General features: G+C 45.6%; 1 protein-coding gene and 1 long non-coding RNA gene across 10 annotated transcripts in view; both read right to left on the reverse strand.

Annotated features, from left to right (window-relative positions):
* Window positions 1-3,835: 3,835 nt before the first annotated feature.
* LOC115125001 (alpha-tubulin N-acetyltransferase 1-like) overlaps window positions 3,836-17,060 on the reverse strand; it is a 56,145-nt gene continuing 42,920 nt past the window's right edge. For 2 of the 9 annotated variants that reach the window (XM_065020160.1, XM_065020159.1), the window contains 5 exons: window positions 15,419-15,493; window positions 12,820-13,039; window positions 6,883-6,986; window positions 6,544-6,616; window positions 3,836-4,802 (listed from right to left, as the gene is read on the reverse strand). In XM_065020160.1, coding sequence (XP_064876232.1) covers window positions 4,427-4,802; window positions 6,544-6,616; window positions 6,883-6,986; window positions 12,820-13,039; window positions 15,419-15,493 — 848 coding nt within the window. In that variant the 3' untranslated portion in view covers window positions 3,836-4,426. Of the gene's footprint in view, window positions 4,803-6,499; window positions 6,617-6,882; window positions 8,127-12,819; window positions 13,040-15,418; window positions 15,494-17,060 lie in introns of those variants that run through there. The other 7 variants (XM_065020165.1, XM_065020162.1, XM_065020168.1 and 4 more) reach the window with 5 other exon arrangements.
* On the reverse strand, window positions 5,842-6,401 carry LOC135572412 (uncharacterized). The gene is made up of 2 exons (XR_010464264.1): window positions 6,199-6,401; window positions 5,842-6,073 (listed from the first exon to the last, which is right to left on the reverse strand). It is a non-coding gene; the product is annotated as an uncharacterized LOC135572412 (long non-coding RNA).

Below are 17,060 nucleotides of genomic sequence, written 5' to 3' on the forward strand. Positions count from 1 at the left end.
CTACATTTAATCGTGGGAAACCAAGAGAGACAGAGAGAGAAACCCTCACACTTCATGCTACATTTAATCGTGGGAAACCAAGAGAGACAGAGAGAAACCCTTACACTTCATGCTACATTTAATCGTGGGAAACCAAGAGAGACAGAGAGAGAAACCCTCACACTTCACGCTACATTTGTAAATATTTTAAACTGAAATCTGAAGAGAATCCAACAGATAAACAAAGGATATATGATTCATTTCAAGTGTATCATTTGTTTGTACTGAACCTCATGTTAAATGTTGGTTGTCAGACTATTTTAAAGAAAAATAAATCCATATTTTTGTACATATGACAGTATGTCCTTGGACTTTAAGCGTTGGTGCGGTTGTTCAGTGAGAACAATAACTTAAAAGCTGTGTTCTACATGTTCTACATGCCAAGCTGTGTGACCCATTACAAATATAACCTTTAGAATGAACCACGCTGTGTTCTATATGCCATGCTGTGTGACCCATTACAAATAGAACCTTTAGAATGAACCACGCTGTGTTCTATATGCCATGCTGTGTGACCCATTACAAATATAACCTTTAGAATGAACCACGCTGTGTTCTATATGCCATGCTGTGTGACCCATTACAAATAGAACCTTTAGAATGAACCATGCTGTGTTCTACATGTTCTATATGCCATGCTGTGTGACCCATTACAAATAGAACCTTTAGAATGAACCACGCTGTGTTCTACATGTTCTATATGCCATGCTGTGTGACCCATTACAAATAGAACCTTTAGAATTAGTTCTAATGATGCCAAGCTGTGTGACCATTACGCTGTGTTCTATATGCCATGCTGTGTGACCCATTACAAATAGAACCTTTAGAATGAACCATGCTGTGACCCATTAAATGTTCTATGAATGTCATGCTGTGTGACTCATTACAAATAGAATCTTTAGAATGAAACCATTCAAGCTGTGTAGAATCTTTAGAATACATGTTCATTACAAATGAATCTTTAGAATGAACCGCCCCATTGTGTGACCCATTACAAATAGAATCTTTAGAATGAACCATTCCAGCTGTGTTTAGAATGAACCGCCCCACATGTTCTTTAGAATGCCATTCAAGACCCATTACAAATAGAATCTTTAGAATGACTGCGACCCATTACAAATAGAATCTTTAGAATGAACCACGCTGTGTTCTACATGTTCTATGCCAAGCTGTGTGACCCATTACAAATAGAATCTTTAGAATGAACCGCCCCATTCAAGCTGTGTGACCCATTACAAATAGAATCTTTAGAATGAACCGCCCCATTCAAGCTGTGTGACCCATTACAAATAGAATCTTTAGAATGAACCGCCCCATTCAAGCTGTGCGACCCATTACAAATAGAATCTTTAGAATGAACCGCCCCATTCAAGCTGTGCGACCCATTACAAATAGAATCTTTAGAATGAAGCCGACCCATTACAAATTCTTTAGAATGAACTGCCCATTCAAGCTGTGTGACCCATTACAAATAGAATCTTTAGAATGAACCGCCCCATTCAAGCTGTGCGACCCATTACAAATAGAATCTTTAGAATGAACCGCCCCATTCAAGCTGTGCGACCCATTACAAATAGAATCTTTAGAATGAACCAAGCCCCATTCAAGCTGAATGCGCCCCATTCAACCCATTACAAATAGAATCTTTAGAATGAACCGCCCCATTCAAGCTGTGCGACCCATTACAAATATAATCTTTAGAATGAACCGCCCCATTCAAGCTGTGCGACCCATACAAATAGAATCAAATGAAGAATCTTTAGAATGAACCGCCCCATTCAAGCTGTGACCCATTACAAATAGAATCTTTAGAATGAACCGCCCCATTCAACCCATTACAAATAGAATCTTTAGAATGAACCGCCCATTCAATGACCCATTACAAATAGAATCTTTAGAATGAACCGCCCCCATTCAAGCTGTGCGACCATTACAAATAGAATCTTTAGAATGAAAATTCAAGACCCATTACAAATAGAATCTTTAGAATGAACCGCCCCATTCCAGCTGTGCGACCCATTACAAATAGAATCTTTAGAATGAACCAAGCCCATTACATCTTTAGAATCAAGCTGTGCGACCCATTACAAATAGAATCTTTAGAATGAACCGCCCCATTCAAGCTGTGCGACCCATTACAAATAGAATCTTTAGAATGAATGCCCATTCAAGCTGTGCGACCCCAAATTCTTTAGAATGAAGCATTCAAGCTGCGACCCATTACAAATAGAATCTTTAGAATGAACCGCCCCATTCAAGCTGTGCGACCCATTACAATAGAATACTCTTTAGAATGAACCGCCCCATTCAAGCTGTGCGACCCATTACAAATAGAATCTTTAGAATGAACCGCCCCATTCAAGCTGTGTGACCCATTACAAATAGAATCTTTAGAATGAACCGCCCCATTCAAGTCAATGATGGCATAATGGGATGGAGGTTCCTAAGCACCTTCTATAGATTATACTTATATGGTCTTAGCTTGTGGAAGTGTTGCCGGGATACCAAGCCTGTCAGTACGTGTCATGACAAGAGGAAAGAGCCAGATGGACGGGACGTGCTGTACGCATCATCATGGAACACGACTCCTGGACAAAAAAAAACAAATAGCAAGAAGAAAGCCTTGGAGTCAGTTTCGATGGTGATCGTGAGCAGTCTGTGTTGGTCTTTCTGTCTGGCTGGTTAATGATACAGTCATCGTGAGCAGTCTGTTGCACTTTCTGTCTTGGTTAATGATACACGTTGACATACGCTGATTGTATAAAACATTAAGAACATCTGCTCTTTCCATGACAGCTTTCACCTGGATTCCCCTGGTCAGTCTATGATCCCTTATTGATGTCACTTGTTAAATCCACTTTAATCAAAGTAGATGAAGAGGAGGAGACGGGTTAAAGAAGGATGTTTAAGCCTTGAGACATTTGAGATATGGTTTGTGTGTGTGTGTGTGTGCCATTCAGAGGGTGAAAGGGCAAGACAACTCAATAGCAGGAAGGTGTTCTTAATGTTTTGTCCTTTCAGTCTATCCCCTCTGTACATTAATTAGTAATAGCCATAATTCAAAACTTTAATTGGGCCGTACCATTCCAAAGCCGAGGAAAGGGAACTTTAATTGGGCCGTACCATTCCAAAGCCGAGGAAAGGGAACTTTAATTGGGCCGTACCATTCCAAAGCCGAGGAAAGGGAACTTTAATTGGGCCGTGCCATTCCAAAGCCAAGGAAAAGGGAACTTTAATTGGGCCGTACCATTCCAAAACCGAGGAAAGGGAACTTTTAATTGGGCCGTGCCATTCCAATTTGGTCATTTGGGAGTGATGAAGAAATGAAAGATCTCCAATGAGATCCCGTCTTGACCGGGGTACTGACTAGTTCCATGTTTAACATGTCATCAGCGCACCAATGTTTTAGTGATGATATAAATCTGTTTACTGTCTGTGGGGAGGAAATAACCGAAGCAGGGTTGTGTTCATTAGGGCACACTGTAGCAAAACGTTTTCAAACAGAAAACAAAATTCGCCATTTCTTATTGGATAAATCCAAGTAGTTCCTCCCTGTTTTTTTCAAAATGTTCTTCCATTTGGTGCCTAATGAACACAACCCTGCTTTGTACTGACATGTCTGAGGTTTAGTGGTAGTACTGGACCCACCCAGCCAGTAAAGAGCGCTGCAGCTGGTTCAACAGACTCTTATTGTGGAGGGGATTTGATTGAACATTTCATTGATTCTGATTGATAACACAGGGCTAACTCATAATGCTATTCCATCAACATTAGGGACAAGTCCGTTTCTGTGATCGTCTGTGTAGCCAATTTATTTATAGAAAAAAAAAAGAATAATACTTTCAGATACTTCAGATAAAACACATTTAAAAAGTACATTTGAATGTACAAAATGAATTAAAGTGCCATAAAATATGTCTGGTAAACTCAGGTCGAATGGAATTTCAAGCATGGCTCCCATTGCCTTTGCAGATTTTGGGAGGTGTGTAAAACTTCGCCATTCACTGCCACATTCTGGTCATTGCGCTGTAACCCATCATGTTACACTCTCACACGGTCTATGTACATCCCAAATGGCACCCTACGACCTTGGCTCTGGTAGAAAGTAGTGCACTAAAAAGGGTGCCATTTGGGACAGATACAACACTCAGTGATAAGAGACATCATTGCTGTGTACCGACCAAACCCCTCACTCATTCTGTCTCGTTATAAACAGTACCATTAATTAGTTATCAGGAAAGAGGGTTGAAGGGAAGTGCAGGAGGATTGGATTTCTTCTCTTTTATCTCTCCATTCTCTTCATCTGTATCCATATGTGGCTTTCTTCTCTCATCTCCCCACTCTTGATCCCTAATCATCAGTCTGTTTGTCCATCTGTCCATGTGCGTCACCAGGGTCTGGTGTTTCTATAGTCCTGCCTGGCCCACTGGGCTGTGTTACAGCAGCTCTCTCCCAGCATCCACGACCACCCTCCTGTCCCCATGTCCCTCTCAGGTTTTGATGGTCCCTTCTCAACCACCACCAGGGGCCCTCCTCCTACTCCCCAGGAGCTTCCTCCTCTACCTCTGTCCCTCTCAGGCTCCGATGGTCCCTTCTCAACCACCTCCAGAGGCCCACCTCCTTCTCCCCTACCCCTTCCTGGAAAGGGCTCTCCTGCTAACCCCTTCCGGAGCCCCTTCTCCAGCACCCTGGTGTCTGTCTCGGCCTGTCTGTCTGGTTCTCTGGTGGTCATCATGATAGTCTGGGCACGGAGCGGCTCCTTCCTGGACGGGGGGCAGAGGTGGGAGAGACACGTGAGGTCCAAAATGATTGGGACAGTGACTTTGCACATTAATACACAACTGAATTTGTCCGAATACTTTTGGTCCCCTAAAATCGGAGGACTATGTACAAAAAGTGCTGTAATTTCTAAACAGTTCACCCCGGTATGGATGAAAATACCATCAACTTAAAGCTGACAGTCTGCACTTTAACCTCATAGTCATTGTATCATATCAAAGTGCTGGAGTCCAGAGCCAAAACAACAGATGTCATTGTCCCCATACTTTTGTAGCTCATTGTATACAGGCAGGGACCTGGTTGAAACTGAGGGATGAAGAGAGAAGAAGAAGAGGCATGATGAGTGTGATAGAGAAACAGAGAGGGTAAAGAAGGAAGATAAATCATTTGTGGCGCAGAGGGAGAGAACAAAGAAAAGGTCATTGTCAAAACACAGGTCTTCTGTAATTCAGGTTGTACACACCATTCTTTCATTTGTATCCGCCCACTATTCAATGCCTTTCCAATCCACTACATACATTTATGATGTACAGTCTGTTTTAATTTTTTTTTAAAATTTATTTACCTTTATTTAACTAGGCAAGTCAGTTAAGAATAAATTCTTATTTTCAATGACGGCCTAGGAACAGTGGGTTAACTGCCTGTTCAGGGGCAGAACGACAGATCTGTACCTTGTCCTACACTCTAACCACTAGGCTACCCTGCCGTCCCTACACTCTAACCACTAGGGTACCTGCCGTCCCTACACTCTAACCACTAGGCTACCCTGCCGCCCCACATCTGTGAGATGTATAACCTTCTAATAGTGTTTCTATGTGAGTTAGGACTCCTTGGCTGTCCAACCTGTCTCTGTGTCCCAGTGGCTCCCTCTGTCCTCCGATGTCAGTCTCTCAACACTGGTCTCAAACCTGTCTCTGTGTCCCACTGTCAGTCTCTCAACACTGGTCTCAAACCTGTCTCTGTCCCAGTGGCTCTCTCTGTCCTCCGATGTCAGTCTCTCAACACTGGTCTCAAACCTGTCTCTGTGTCCCTCTCTGTCCTCCGATGTCAGTCTCTCAACACTGGTCTCAAACCTGTCTCTGTGTCCCAGTGGCTCTCTCTGTCCTCCGATGTCAGTCTCTCAACACTGGTCTCAAACCTGTCTCTGTGTCCCAGTGGCTCTCTCTGTCCTCCGATGTCAGTCTCTCAACACTGGTCTCAAACCTGTCTCTGTGTCCCAGTGGCTCTCTCTGTCCTCCGATGTCAGTCTCTCAACCTGTCTCTGTGTCCCACTGGTCTCAGTCTCTCAACCTGTCTCTGTGTCCCAGTGGCTCTCTCTGTCCTCCGTCTCAAACCTGTCTCTGTGTGTCCCAGTGGCTCTCTGTCCTTCAGTCTCTCAACACTGGTCTCAAACCTGTCTCTGTCCCAGTGGCTCTCTCTCTGTCCTCCGATGTCAGTCTCTCAACACTGGTCTCAAACCTGTCTCTGTGTCCCAGTGGCTCTCTCTGTCCTCCGATGTCAGTCTCTCAACACTGGTCTCAAACCTGTCTCTGTGTCCCAGTGGCTCTCTCTGTCCTCCGATGTCAGTCTCTCAACACTGGTCTCAAACCATGTCAGTCTCTCAACACTGGTCTCTGTCCTCCGATGTCCCAACACTGGGTCCTGTCCTCCGATGTCAAACCTGGTCCTGTGTCCCAGTGGCTCTCTCTGTCCTCCGATGTCAGTCTCTCAACACTGGTCTCAAACCTGTCTCTGTGTCCCAGTGGCTCTCTCTGTCCTCCGATGTCAGTCTCTCTGTCTCTCAACACTGGTCTCAAACCTGAGGAGACACACAGCACTAACAGGTCAGAGGTCAGAATGGACAGCACAGTACATCCATGGGCATGCTGGGTAATGTAGTTTGTCCCAAATGGTACCCTATTCCCTATGTAGTGCACTACTTTTAACCAGGGTCCCTAGGGCTCTGGTCAAAAGTAGTGCGCTATATCGGGAATAGGGTGCCTTTTGGAATTACAACCCGTAATTCTTAATGGCGTGTTCTTACGGTGTACTACACACGTCCCGTAGCCAATCAAATCTGGTTACCTGGCAGTTTGAAGATGTTCGGCTGTGTCTCCAACAACTGCCCAAAGCCCCGGGTGTTGACGTGGCGGCTGTAGAGGTTGCCCCTGGCAACCAGGCCCTGTTGGCTACCACGGCGATGGGAGCAGGGAAGAGCAAGGGAATGTAAAAAAAAAAAGAAAAGACCAAGGGTACAGGAGAGAACAGGGCACAGAGAAGGATGTGGGAGCAATGAGGTAGGGAGCGAGACAGGGTAGTACAGGACCAAGGAAAAAGATAAAAAGAGAAGGAATTGTGTTTGAATGGAAAAAAGGCAACAGAATTCAACATAAGAAAAACACAAAATGAAAACATAATTAGCAAAAACAAAGGTATAAGTGAATGCTTGACAACTCATACATACAATAACAAAAAGGTCAATAACCATGTGATGTCAGAATAGATGCTTAGAGTCATGGGGGAGGAGTTAGGGGAACACGTTGTGCCTGATAGAAAAAACTGGTCAATATCAAATTCTAGGTAATGTTTCTTATTGGCCACATGTTTCCATGACAATGTGACAAGTCAAGTTTTATAAAAATAAAAAAAAGACTATTGTGAGAAAAATTGTAATTAATAAATAAACACGTTAACTGCTGTACAATGAATATGACTACAAAAGCCTTCGTGTTATTTTAGTAGCCTAGTATATTTTTTATTGAGAGTATTTTAGGTTAAAGGTCAAACTATTAGTGAAATACAAGCTCCAAAATGGCGGACCAGGTTGAACAGAAAGAAATCTCACTTTTCTCATTTTGTTGGGAGATAAGTTTTAATAACTTCTTCTAGAAAACGTCAGGCAAAAAGGTACAGGCAGCATCATAAGTCCCTCAACGGGACGACCAACGCAACTAGGAAAGGTTGAACGACTTCTAACAGACAGGGAGTCCTATCCCTTCTGTTTCGTAGTAAATGAATCATTGAAATAATACTAAACTCCCTGGCCATGACAGACAGATCGGTAGGTTGCATCCTGATCGTGCACACTTCCCGTCATTGATTTAACAATGGTGTAAACATCGGGGGAGGGGGAAATTTCCACCATTGTTAAATCAATGACGGGAAGTGTGCAAGTACACACTTCAAGAGAAGGGTGGAGAATTGGGATGCAGACATAGGCTAGCTAACAGGCTAAAAACAACAGTCCTTCCTTTAAAAAAAGGAGCAAACTGTGGTGGGGAGAGTCACGAGGTGGTCAATGGAAGCTGAGCTGCGATCGGTTAAGGGAACTGTCCTCATGTTAACGATGGAGGAGGAGGAGGCAGAGAGCCAGAGAGAGGAGGATGTGAGGAAGGAGGAGGATTAGATGATTGTATTTGTGAGAGGACAAATGAAATTAAAGGGGATGGTGAACACAAACGAGAGAACAAGAGAAAGACAGACATAGAGAAACAGTGTTTAGAAAGACAGGCCACAGAGAGAGCAGTTCTGGTCACACAGGACAATTAGAGAGAGAGCAGTTCTGGTCACCCAGGACAGTTGGAGAGGAGAGAGAGAGAGAGCAGTTCTGGTCACGCAGGACAGTTAGAGAGAGAGCAGTTCTGGTCACACAGGACAATTAGAGAGAGAGAGCAGTTCTGGTCACGCAGGACAGTTGGAGAGGAGAGAGAGAGAGCAGTTCTGGTCACGCAGGACAGTTAGAGAGAGAGCAGTTCTTACCTTATATAATGTTACTTACCCTACACTATTCATCTCATATGCATATGTATATACTGTACTCTAGATCATCGACTGCATTCTTATGTCACTAGCCACTTTAACTATGCCACTTTGTTTACTTTGTCTACATACTCATCTCATATGTATATACTGTACTCGATACCATCTACTGTATGCTGCTCTGTACCATCACTCATTCATATATCCTTATGTACATATTCCTTATCCCCTTACACTGTGTATAAGACAGTAGTTTTGGAATTGTTAGTTAGATTACTTGTTGGTTATCACTGCATTGTCGGAACTAGAAGCACAAGCATTTCGCTACACTCGCATTAACATCTGCTAACCATGTGTATGTGACAAATAAAATTTTGATTTGATTTGACAATTAGAGAGGAGAGAGAGAGAGCACTTCTGGTCACGCAGGACAATTAGAGAGAGAGCAGTTCTGGTCACACAGGACAATTAGAGAGGAGAGAGAGAGCACTTCTGGTCACGCAGGACAATTAGATAGGAGAGAGAGAGAGCACTTCTGGTCACGCAGGACAATTAGAGAGGATAGAGAGAGAGCACTTCTGGTCACGCAGGACAATTAGAGAGAGAGCAGTTCTGGTCCCGCAGGACAATTAGAGAGAGAGCAGTTCTGGTCACACAGGACAATTAGAGAGAGAGCACTTCTGGTCACACAGGACAATTAGAGAGGAGAGAGAGAGAGCACTTCTGGTCACGCTGGACAATTAGAGAGAGAGCAGTTCTGGTCACACAGGACAATTAGAGAGGAGAGAGAGAGCACTTCTGGTCACACAGGACAATTAGATAGAAGAGAGAGAGAGCACTTCTGGTCACGCAGGACAATTAGAGAGAAGAGAGAGAGAGCACTTCTGGTCACGCAGGACAATTAGATAGGAGAGAGAGAGAGCACTTCTGGTCACGCAGGACAATTAGATAGGGAGAGAGAGCACTTCTGGTCACACAGGACAATTAGAGAGAGAGCACTTCTGGTCACGCAGGACAATTAGATAGAAGAGAGAGAGAGCACTTCTGGTCACGCTGGACAATTAGAGAGAGAGCACTTCTGGTCACACAGGACAATTAGAGAGGAGAGAGAGAGCACTTCTGGTCACACAGGACAATTAGATAGAAGAGAGAGAGAGCACTTCTGGTCACGCTGGACAATTAGAGAGAGAGCACTTCTGGTCACACAGGACAATTAGAGAGAGAGCACTTCTGGTCACGCAGGACAATTAGAGAGAGAGAGCACTTCTGGTCACGCTGGACAATTAGAGAGAGAGAGAGAGAGCACTTCTGGTCACGCAGGACAATTAGAGAGACTTCTGGTCACGCAGGACAATTAGAGAGAAGAGAGAGAGAGCACTTCTGGTCACGCTGGACAATTAGAGAGGAGAGAGAGAGAGCACTTCTGGTCATGCAGGACAATTAGAGAGAGAGCACTTCTGGTCACACAGGACAATTAGATAGAAGAGAGAGAGAGCACTTCTGGTCACGCTGGACAATTAGAGAGGAGAGAGAGAGAGCACTTCTGGTCACGCAGGACAATTAGAGAGAAGAGAGAGAGAGCACTTCTGGTCACGCTGGACAATTAGAGGAGAGAGAGAGAGCACTTCTGGTCACGCAGGACAATTAGAGAGAGAGAGCACTTCTGGTCACACAGGACAATTAGATAGAAGAGAGAGAGAGCACTTCTGGTCATGCAGGACAATTAGAGAGGAGAGAGAGAGAGCACTTCTGGTCACGTAGGACAATTAGAGAGGAGAGAGAGAGAGCACTTCTGGTCACGCAGGACAATTAGAGAGAGCACTTCTGGTCACAGGACAATTAGAGAGAAGAGAGAGAGAGCACTTCTGGTCACACAGGACAATTAGAGAGGAGAGAGAGAGAGCACTTCTGGTCACACAGGACAATTAGAGAGAAGAGAGAGAGAGCACTTCTGGTCACGCTGGACAATTAGAGAGAGAGAGCACTTCTGGTCACACAGGACAATTAGATAGAAGAGAGAGAGAGAGCACTTCTGGTCACGCTGGACAATTAGAGAGGAGAGAGAGAGAGCACTTCTGGTCACGCTGGACAATTAGAGAGAAGAGAGAGAGAGCACTTCTGGTCACGCTGGACAATTAGAGAGAGAGCACTTCTGGTCACACAGGACAATTAGATAGAAGAGAGAGAGAGAGCACTTCTGGTCATGCAGGACAATTAGAGAGGAGAGAGAGAGAGCACTTCTGGTCATGCAGGACAATTAGAGAGGAGAGAGAGAGAGCACTTCTGGTCACGCAGGACAATTAGATAGGAGAGAGAGAGCACTTCTGGTCACGCAGGACAATTAGATAGGAGAGAGAGAGCACTTCTGGTCACGCAGGACAATTAGATAGGAGAGAGAGAGCACTTCTGGTCACGCAGGACAATTAGATAGGAGAGAGAGAGCACTTCTGGTCATGCAGGACAATTAGAGAGAAGAGAGAGAGAGCACTTCTGGTCACAGGACAATTAGATAGAAGAGAGAGAGAGCACTTCTGGTCATGCAGGACAATTAGAGAGAAGAGAGAGAGAGCACTTCTGGTCACAGGACAATTAGAGAGAAGAGAGAGAGAGCACTTCTGGTCACACAGGACAATTAGAGAGGAGAGAGAGAGAGCACTTCTGGTCACACAGGACAATTAGAGAGAGCACTTCTGGTCACACAGGACAATTAGATAGAAGAGAGAGAGCACTTCTGGTCACGCAGGACAATTAGAGAGAGCACTTCTGGTCACACAGGACAATTAGATAGAAGAGAGAGAGCACTTCTGGTCACACAGGACAATTAGAGAAGAGAGAGAGAGCACTTCTGGTCACACAGGACAATTAGAGAGAAGAGAGAGAGCACTTCTGGTCACACAGGACAATTAGAGAGAAGAGAGAGAGAGAGCACTTCTGGTCACACAGGACAATTAGAGAGAAGAGAGAGAGAGCACTTCTGGTCACAGGACAATTAGATAGAAGAGAGAGAGAGCACTTCTGGTCATGCAGGACAATTAGAGAGAAGAGAGAGAGAGCACTTCTGGTCACAGGACAATTAGAGAGAAGAGAGAGAGAGCACTTCTGGTCACACAGGACAATTAGAGAGGAGAGAGAGAGCACTTCTGGTCACACAGGACAATTAGAGAGGAGAGAGAGAGAGCACTTCTGGTCACACAGGACAATTAGAGAGAGCACTTCTGGTCACACAGGACAATTAGATAGAAGAGAGAGAGCACTTCTGGTCACGCAGGACAATTAGAGAGAGCACTTCTGGTCACACAGGACAATTAGATAGAAGAGAGAGAGCACTTCTGGTCACACAGGACAATTAGAGAGAAGAGAGAGAGAGAGCACTTCTGGTCACACAGGACAATTAGAGAGAAGAGAGAGAGAGCACTTCTGGTCACGCAGGACAATTAGAGAGAAGAGAGAGAGCACTTCTGGTCACGCAGGACAATTAGAGAGAGCACTTCTGGTCACACAGGACAATTAGATAGAAGAGAGAGAGCACTTCTGGTCACACAGGACAATTAGAGAGGAGAGAGAGAGCACTTCTGGTCACACAGGACAGTTAGAGAGAAGAGAGAGAGAGCACTTCTGGTCACGCAGGACAATTAGATAGAAGAGAGAGAGAACTTCTGGTCACACAGGACAATTAGAGAGAAGAGAGAGAGCACTTCTGGTCACGCAGGACAGTTCGAGAGAAGAGAGAGAGAGCACTTCTGGTCACACAGGACAATTAGATAGAAGAGAGAGAGCACTTCTGGTCACGCAGGACAATTAGATAGAAGAGAGAGAGAGCAGGAGGCTTGGAATCAGAGAGAAGGGCACTTTACCCAGGGTCCTGTCCCAAATGGCACACTATTCCCTAGATAGTAGAAAGGGAACAGTCTGCCATTTGGGATATACCCACAGTGCCCTGAGGCTGGCTCTTTTGCATGGAACAATACTCTTAATGAGAGGAATGCTGCGTCCCGCTGCCAAGCCCTCCAACCCTGGCAGAGACACAGACAGGCCCTCAGCATAGAACACACTCTGCCATTCAGATATACTGCTGTAGCACCTCTCCCACAATCCTGGGTTCAGTCAAGTAGTAGAAGTAGGGTTGCAAACGTTCCCAAAAATTCCCACGTCGGATGATTCCCTCTGCTTCTTCCCTCCTGATTCCCGTGAATCAGGAATCACTCCAACCGAGATTCCTGGAAAACAAGGACATTTCGGAACCTATTCTCGGGAATACCATACCTGGTGCGCTTTGCCCTGCAGTTGAGGCTGTTGATGAGTGGAGGGTGGGGGTTCGGGCCCCTGTTGGCCCCAGGGGCAGGTGCCGGGGCCAGGGCCGGATCGGGACGCTGGCGGCCCCTGCTTGGGGAGCACGGGGAGGATACCGACAATGGGGGAGAGAGGGGAGGAGCCGCGTGGCGACACAAAGGCCAGGGAAGAGCCCTCTGCTCCTCTCGCACAGCTGTAGACAAAACCACGAGGGAGAGGGGGAGACAATACCATGAGGGGGAGACAATACCATGACAGAGCACCACTGCTACTACATTATTCAGAATCTAACACAAACTGATCTCAGTACAGTGCATCATCACTAGGCTGACTAGTGTCTCTGACAGAGCACCACTGCTACTACATTATTCAGAATCTAACACAAACTGATCTCAGTACAGTGCATCATCACTAGGCTGACTAGTGTCTCGGACAGACAATTATAAACAGCAAGATTTGATTAAGAGTTCGTGAATCTCACTGCTCCACTCATAAAACAATGGTTATATAAACTCTATCCAACTATGGTGACATTTTACTGAGGCCAGAAGACGAACCAACCAACTGCACAGAGACACTGTGAAATGTGACTGGACAGAGAGGTTCTACAGTACATTTGACGAACCAACCAACTGCACAGAGACACTGTGAAATGTGACTGGACAGAGAGGTTCTACAGTACATTTGACGAACCAACCAACTGCACAGAGGCACTGTGAAATGTGACTGGACAGAGAGGTTCTACAGTAGCCATGAGTGTCGGCGGTACATCCTAATGTTTACAAAGCTGTTATCAATGCTTACCCTGGTGAATGGCTCAGTGGCTTTCAAACTAAACTGACCTAACCAGGCAGAATAGATGCCACACAGATGCCATCCGCCCTACAGCACTGTGTTTACAATGGGTGCAATGAAGTGGGAAATATCTCTACAAGTAATGATGTTTACTCCAGAGAAAATAATATGCATCTTCATCGGGCTGTCATACGATGTCACGACTGTGTATTTTAGTACAACGTAAATTGTGTCACGCTGCTCAACACAATATATACAAAAGTATGTAGACACCCCTTCAAATTAGTGGCTATTTCTGCGATACCCATTTGCTGACAGGTGTATAAAAATCGAAGCACACAGCCATGCAATCTCCATAGACAAACATTGGCAGTAGAATGGTCTTACTGAAGAGCTCAGTGACTTTCAACGTGTCAACGTGGCACCGTCATCGTGGCACCATCAACGTGTCACCGTCATCGTGTCACCGTGGCACCGTCATCGTGTCACCGTCATCGTGTCACCGTGGCACCGTCATCGTGTCACCGTGGCACCGTCATCGTGTCACCATCAACGTGTCAACGTGGCACCGTCAACGTGTCACCGTGGCAACGTCATCGTGTCAACGTGTCACCGTCATCGTGTCAACGTGGCACCGTCAACGTGTCACCGTCAACGTGTCACCGTCATCGTGTCACCGTCATCGTGTCAACGTGTCACCGTCATCGTGTCAACGTGGCACCGTCAACGTGTCACCGTCAACGTGTCACCGTGGCACCGTCAACGTGGCGTAGCGCATAAAAATAATCAGTCCTCAGTTGTAACAATCATTACCGAACTCCAAACTCCCTCTGGAAACAATGTCAGCACAAGAACTGTTCGTTGGGAACTTCATGAAATGGGTTTCCATGACCGAGCACATAAGATCACCACCGTCAATGGACTCTGGAGCAGTAGAAACTCGTTCTCTGGATTGATGAATCCCGCTTCACCATCTGGCAGTCCGACGGACGAATCTGGGTTTGGTGGACGCCAGGAGAACGTTACCTGCCCGAATGCACAGTACCAACTGTAAAGTTTGGTGGAGGAGGAAAATTGGTGTGGGGCTGTTTTCATGGTTCAGGCCCCTTAGTTCCAGTGAAGGGAAATTTCAACAAAGCATTACATTTGAGATGATCCTGTGCTTCCAACTTTGTGGCAACACTTTGGGTAGGGGAAGGTCCTTTCCTGTTTCAGCATGACAATGCCCCCATGCACAAAGTGAGGTCCATACAGAAATGGTTTGTCGAAATTGGTGTGGAAGAACTTGACTGCCTGCACAGAGCCCTGATCTCAACCCCATCGAACAACTTTGGGATGAATTGGAACACCGACTACAAGCCAGGCCTAATTGCCCAACATCAGTGCCCGACCTCACTAATGCTCTTGTGGCTAAATGGAAGCAAGTCCCCGCAGCGATGTTCCAATATCTAGTGGAAAGCCTTCCCAGAAGACTGGAGGCTGTTATAGCAGCAACAGGGTGGACCAACTCCATATTAATGCCCATAATTTTAGAATGAGATGTTTGACGAGCAGGTGTCCACATACTTTTGGTCATGTAGTGTATGTTCTAGCTATAGTTTACTATGTACTGTACATGGGCTGGTTTCCTGGACACAGGTTAAGCCTAGTCCTGGACTAAGAAGAATCTCAACGACATGGGTTTTAATCCAGGACTAGCCTTAATCTGGGTCTGGGAAACTGGCCCATTAGGGTTTAGCCTGTATGTGTTCCTGTCCATAGGTCAATGGTGGCTCACCTTCTCTCTCCGTTAGTGAGTAGGGCTTGATCTCTCCGTCCGGCTTTTTGGGGGGAACCTTTCTCAACTGGGCCGCTGTTGAAGAATACAGTCAGCAATGGGGAAAACATTATGGCAACCTTATGGCGACCTTATGGCGACCCTGGGTACAAAGTGAGTAGACCTAAACATTCCGTCTTACCTTCATATAAACAAGCATCCTATTGGACTGAACCTAAACTCAGCAAAAAAAGAAACGTCCTCTCATTGTCAACTGTGTTAATTTTCAGCAAACTTAACATGTGTAAATATTTGTATGAACATGACGAGATTCAACAGCTGAGACATAAACTGAACAAGTTCCACAGACATGTGACTAACAGAAATGGAATAATGTTTCCCTGAACAAAGCGGGGGTCAAAATCAAAAGTAACACTCAGTATCTGGTGTGGCCACCAGCTGCATTAAATACTGCAGTGCATCTCGTCCTCATGGACTGCACCAGATTGACCAGTTCTTGCTGTGAGATGTTACCCCACTTTTCCACCAAGACACCTGCAAGTTCCCGGACATTTCTGGGGGTGAATGGCCATAGCCCTCACCCTCCGATCCAACGGGTCCCAGACGTGCAATGACAACTAGCTCAGTCCGATGATGCTGTGACACACCGCCCCAGACCATGACGGACCCTCCAAATCGAACCCGTTCCAGAGTACAGGCCTCGGTGTAACGCTCATTCCTTCGACGATAAACGCGAATCTGACCATCACCCTGGTGAGACAAAACCACAACTTGTCAGAGAAGAGCACTTTTTGCCAGTCTTGTCTGGTCCAGTGGCGGTGGGTTTGTGCCCATAGGCGACATTGTTGCCGGTGTGTCTGGTGAGGACCTGCCTTACAACAGGCCTACAAGCCCTCAGTCCAGCCTCTCTCAGCCTATTGCGGACAGTCTGAACACTGATGGAGCGATTGTGCGTTCCTGGTGTAACTCGGGGCAGTTGTTGTTGCCATCCTGTACCCGGTGTGATGTTCAGATGTACCGATCCTGTGCAGGTGTTGTTACACATGGTCTGCCACTGCGAGGACGATCAGCTGTCCATCCTGTCTCCCTGTAGTGCTGTCTTTAGGCGTCTCACAGTACAGACATTGCAATTTATTTCCCTGACCACATCTGCAGTCCTCATGCCTCCTTGCAGCATGCCTAAGGCACGTTCACACAGATGAGCACGGACCCTGGGTATCTTCCTTTTGGTGTTTTCGGAGTCAGTAGAAAGGCCTCTTTAGTGTCCTAAGTTTTCATAACTGTGACCTTAATTGTCTACCGTCTGTAAGCTGTTAGTGTCTTAACGACCGTTCCACAGGTGCATTTTCATTCATTGTTTATGGTTCATTGAACAAACATGGGAAACAGTGTTAAAACCCTTTACAATGAAGATCTGTGAAGTTATTTGGATTTTTACAAATTGTCTTTGAAAGACAGGGTCCTGAAAAAGGACGTTTCTTTTTTTGCTGAGTTTATTATAATCCTGAGCAAATGTTTTTGTCCAAGAGCATTATGGTGGGCATTTTGATGAGACATTGAATTGTAGTGGGTAGAGCCATATATATACACACACACAGGTAGGTAGAGCCATATACACACACACACAGGTAGGTAGAGCCAT

This window comes from Oncorhynchus nerka, linkage group LG7 (assembly GCF_034236695.1).
Source record: "Oncorhynchus nerka isolate Pitt River linkage group LG7, Oner_Uvic_2.0, whole genome shotgun sequence".
NCBI lineage: Eukaryota > Metazoa > Chordata > Actinopteri > Salmoniformes > Salmonidae > Oncorhynchus > Oncorhynchus nerka.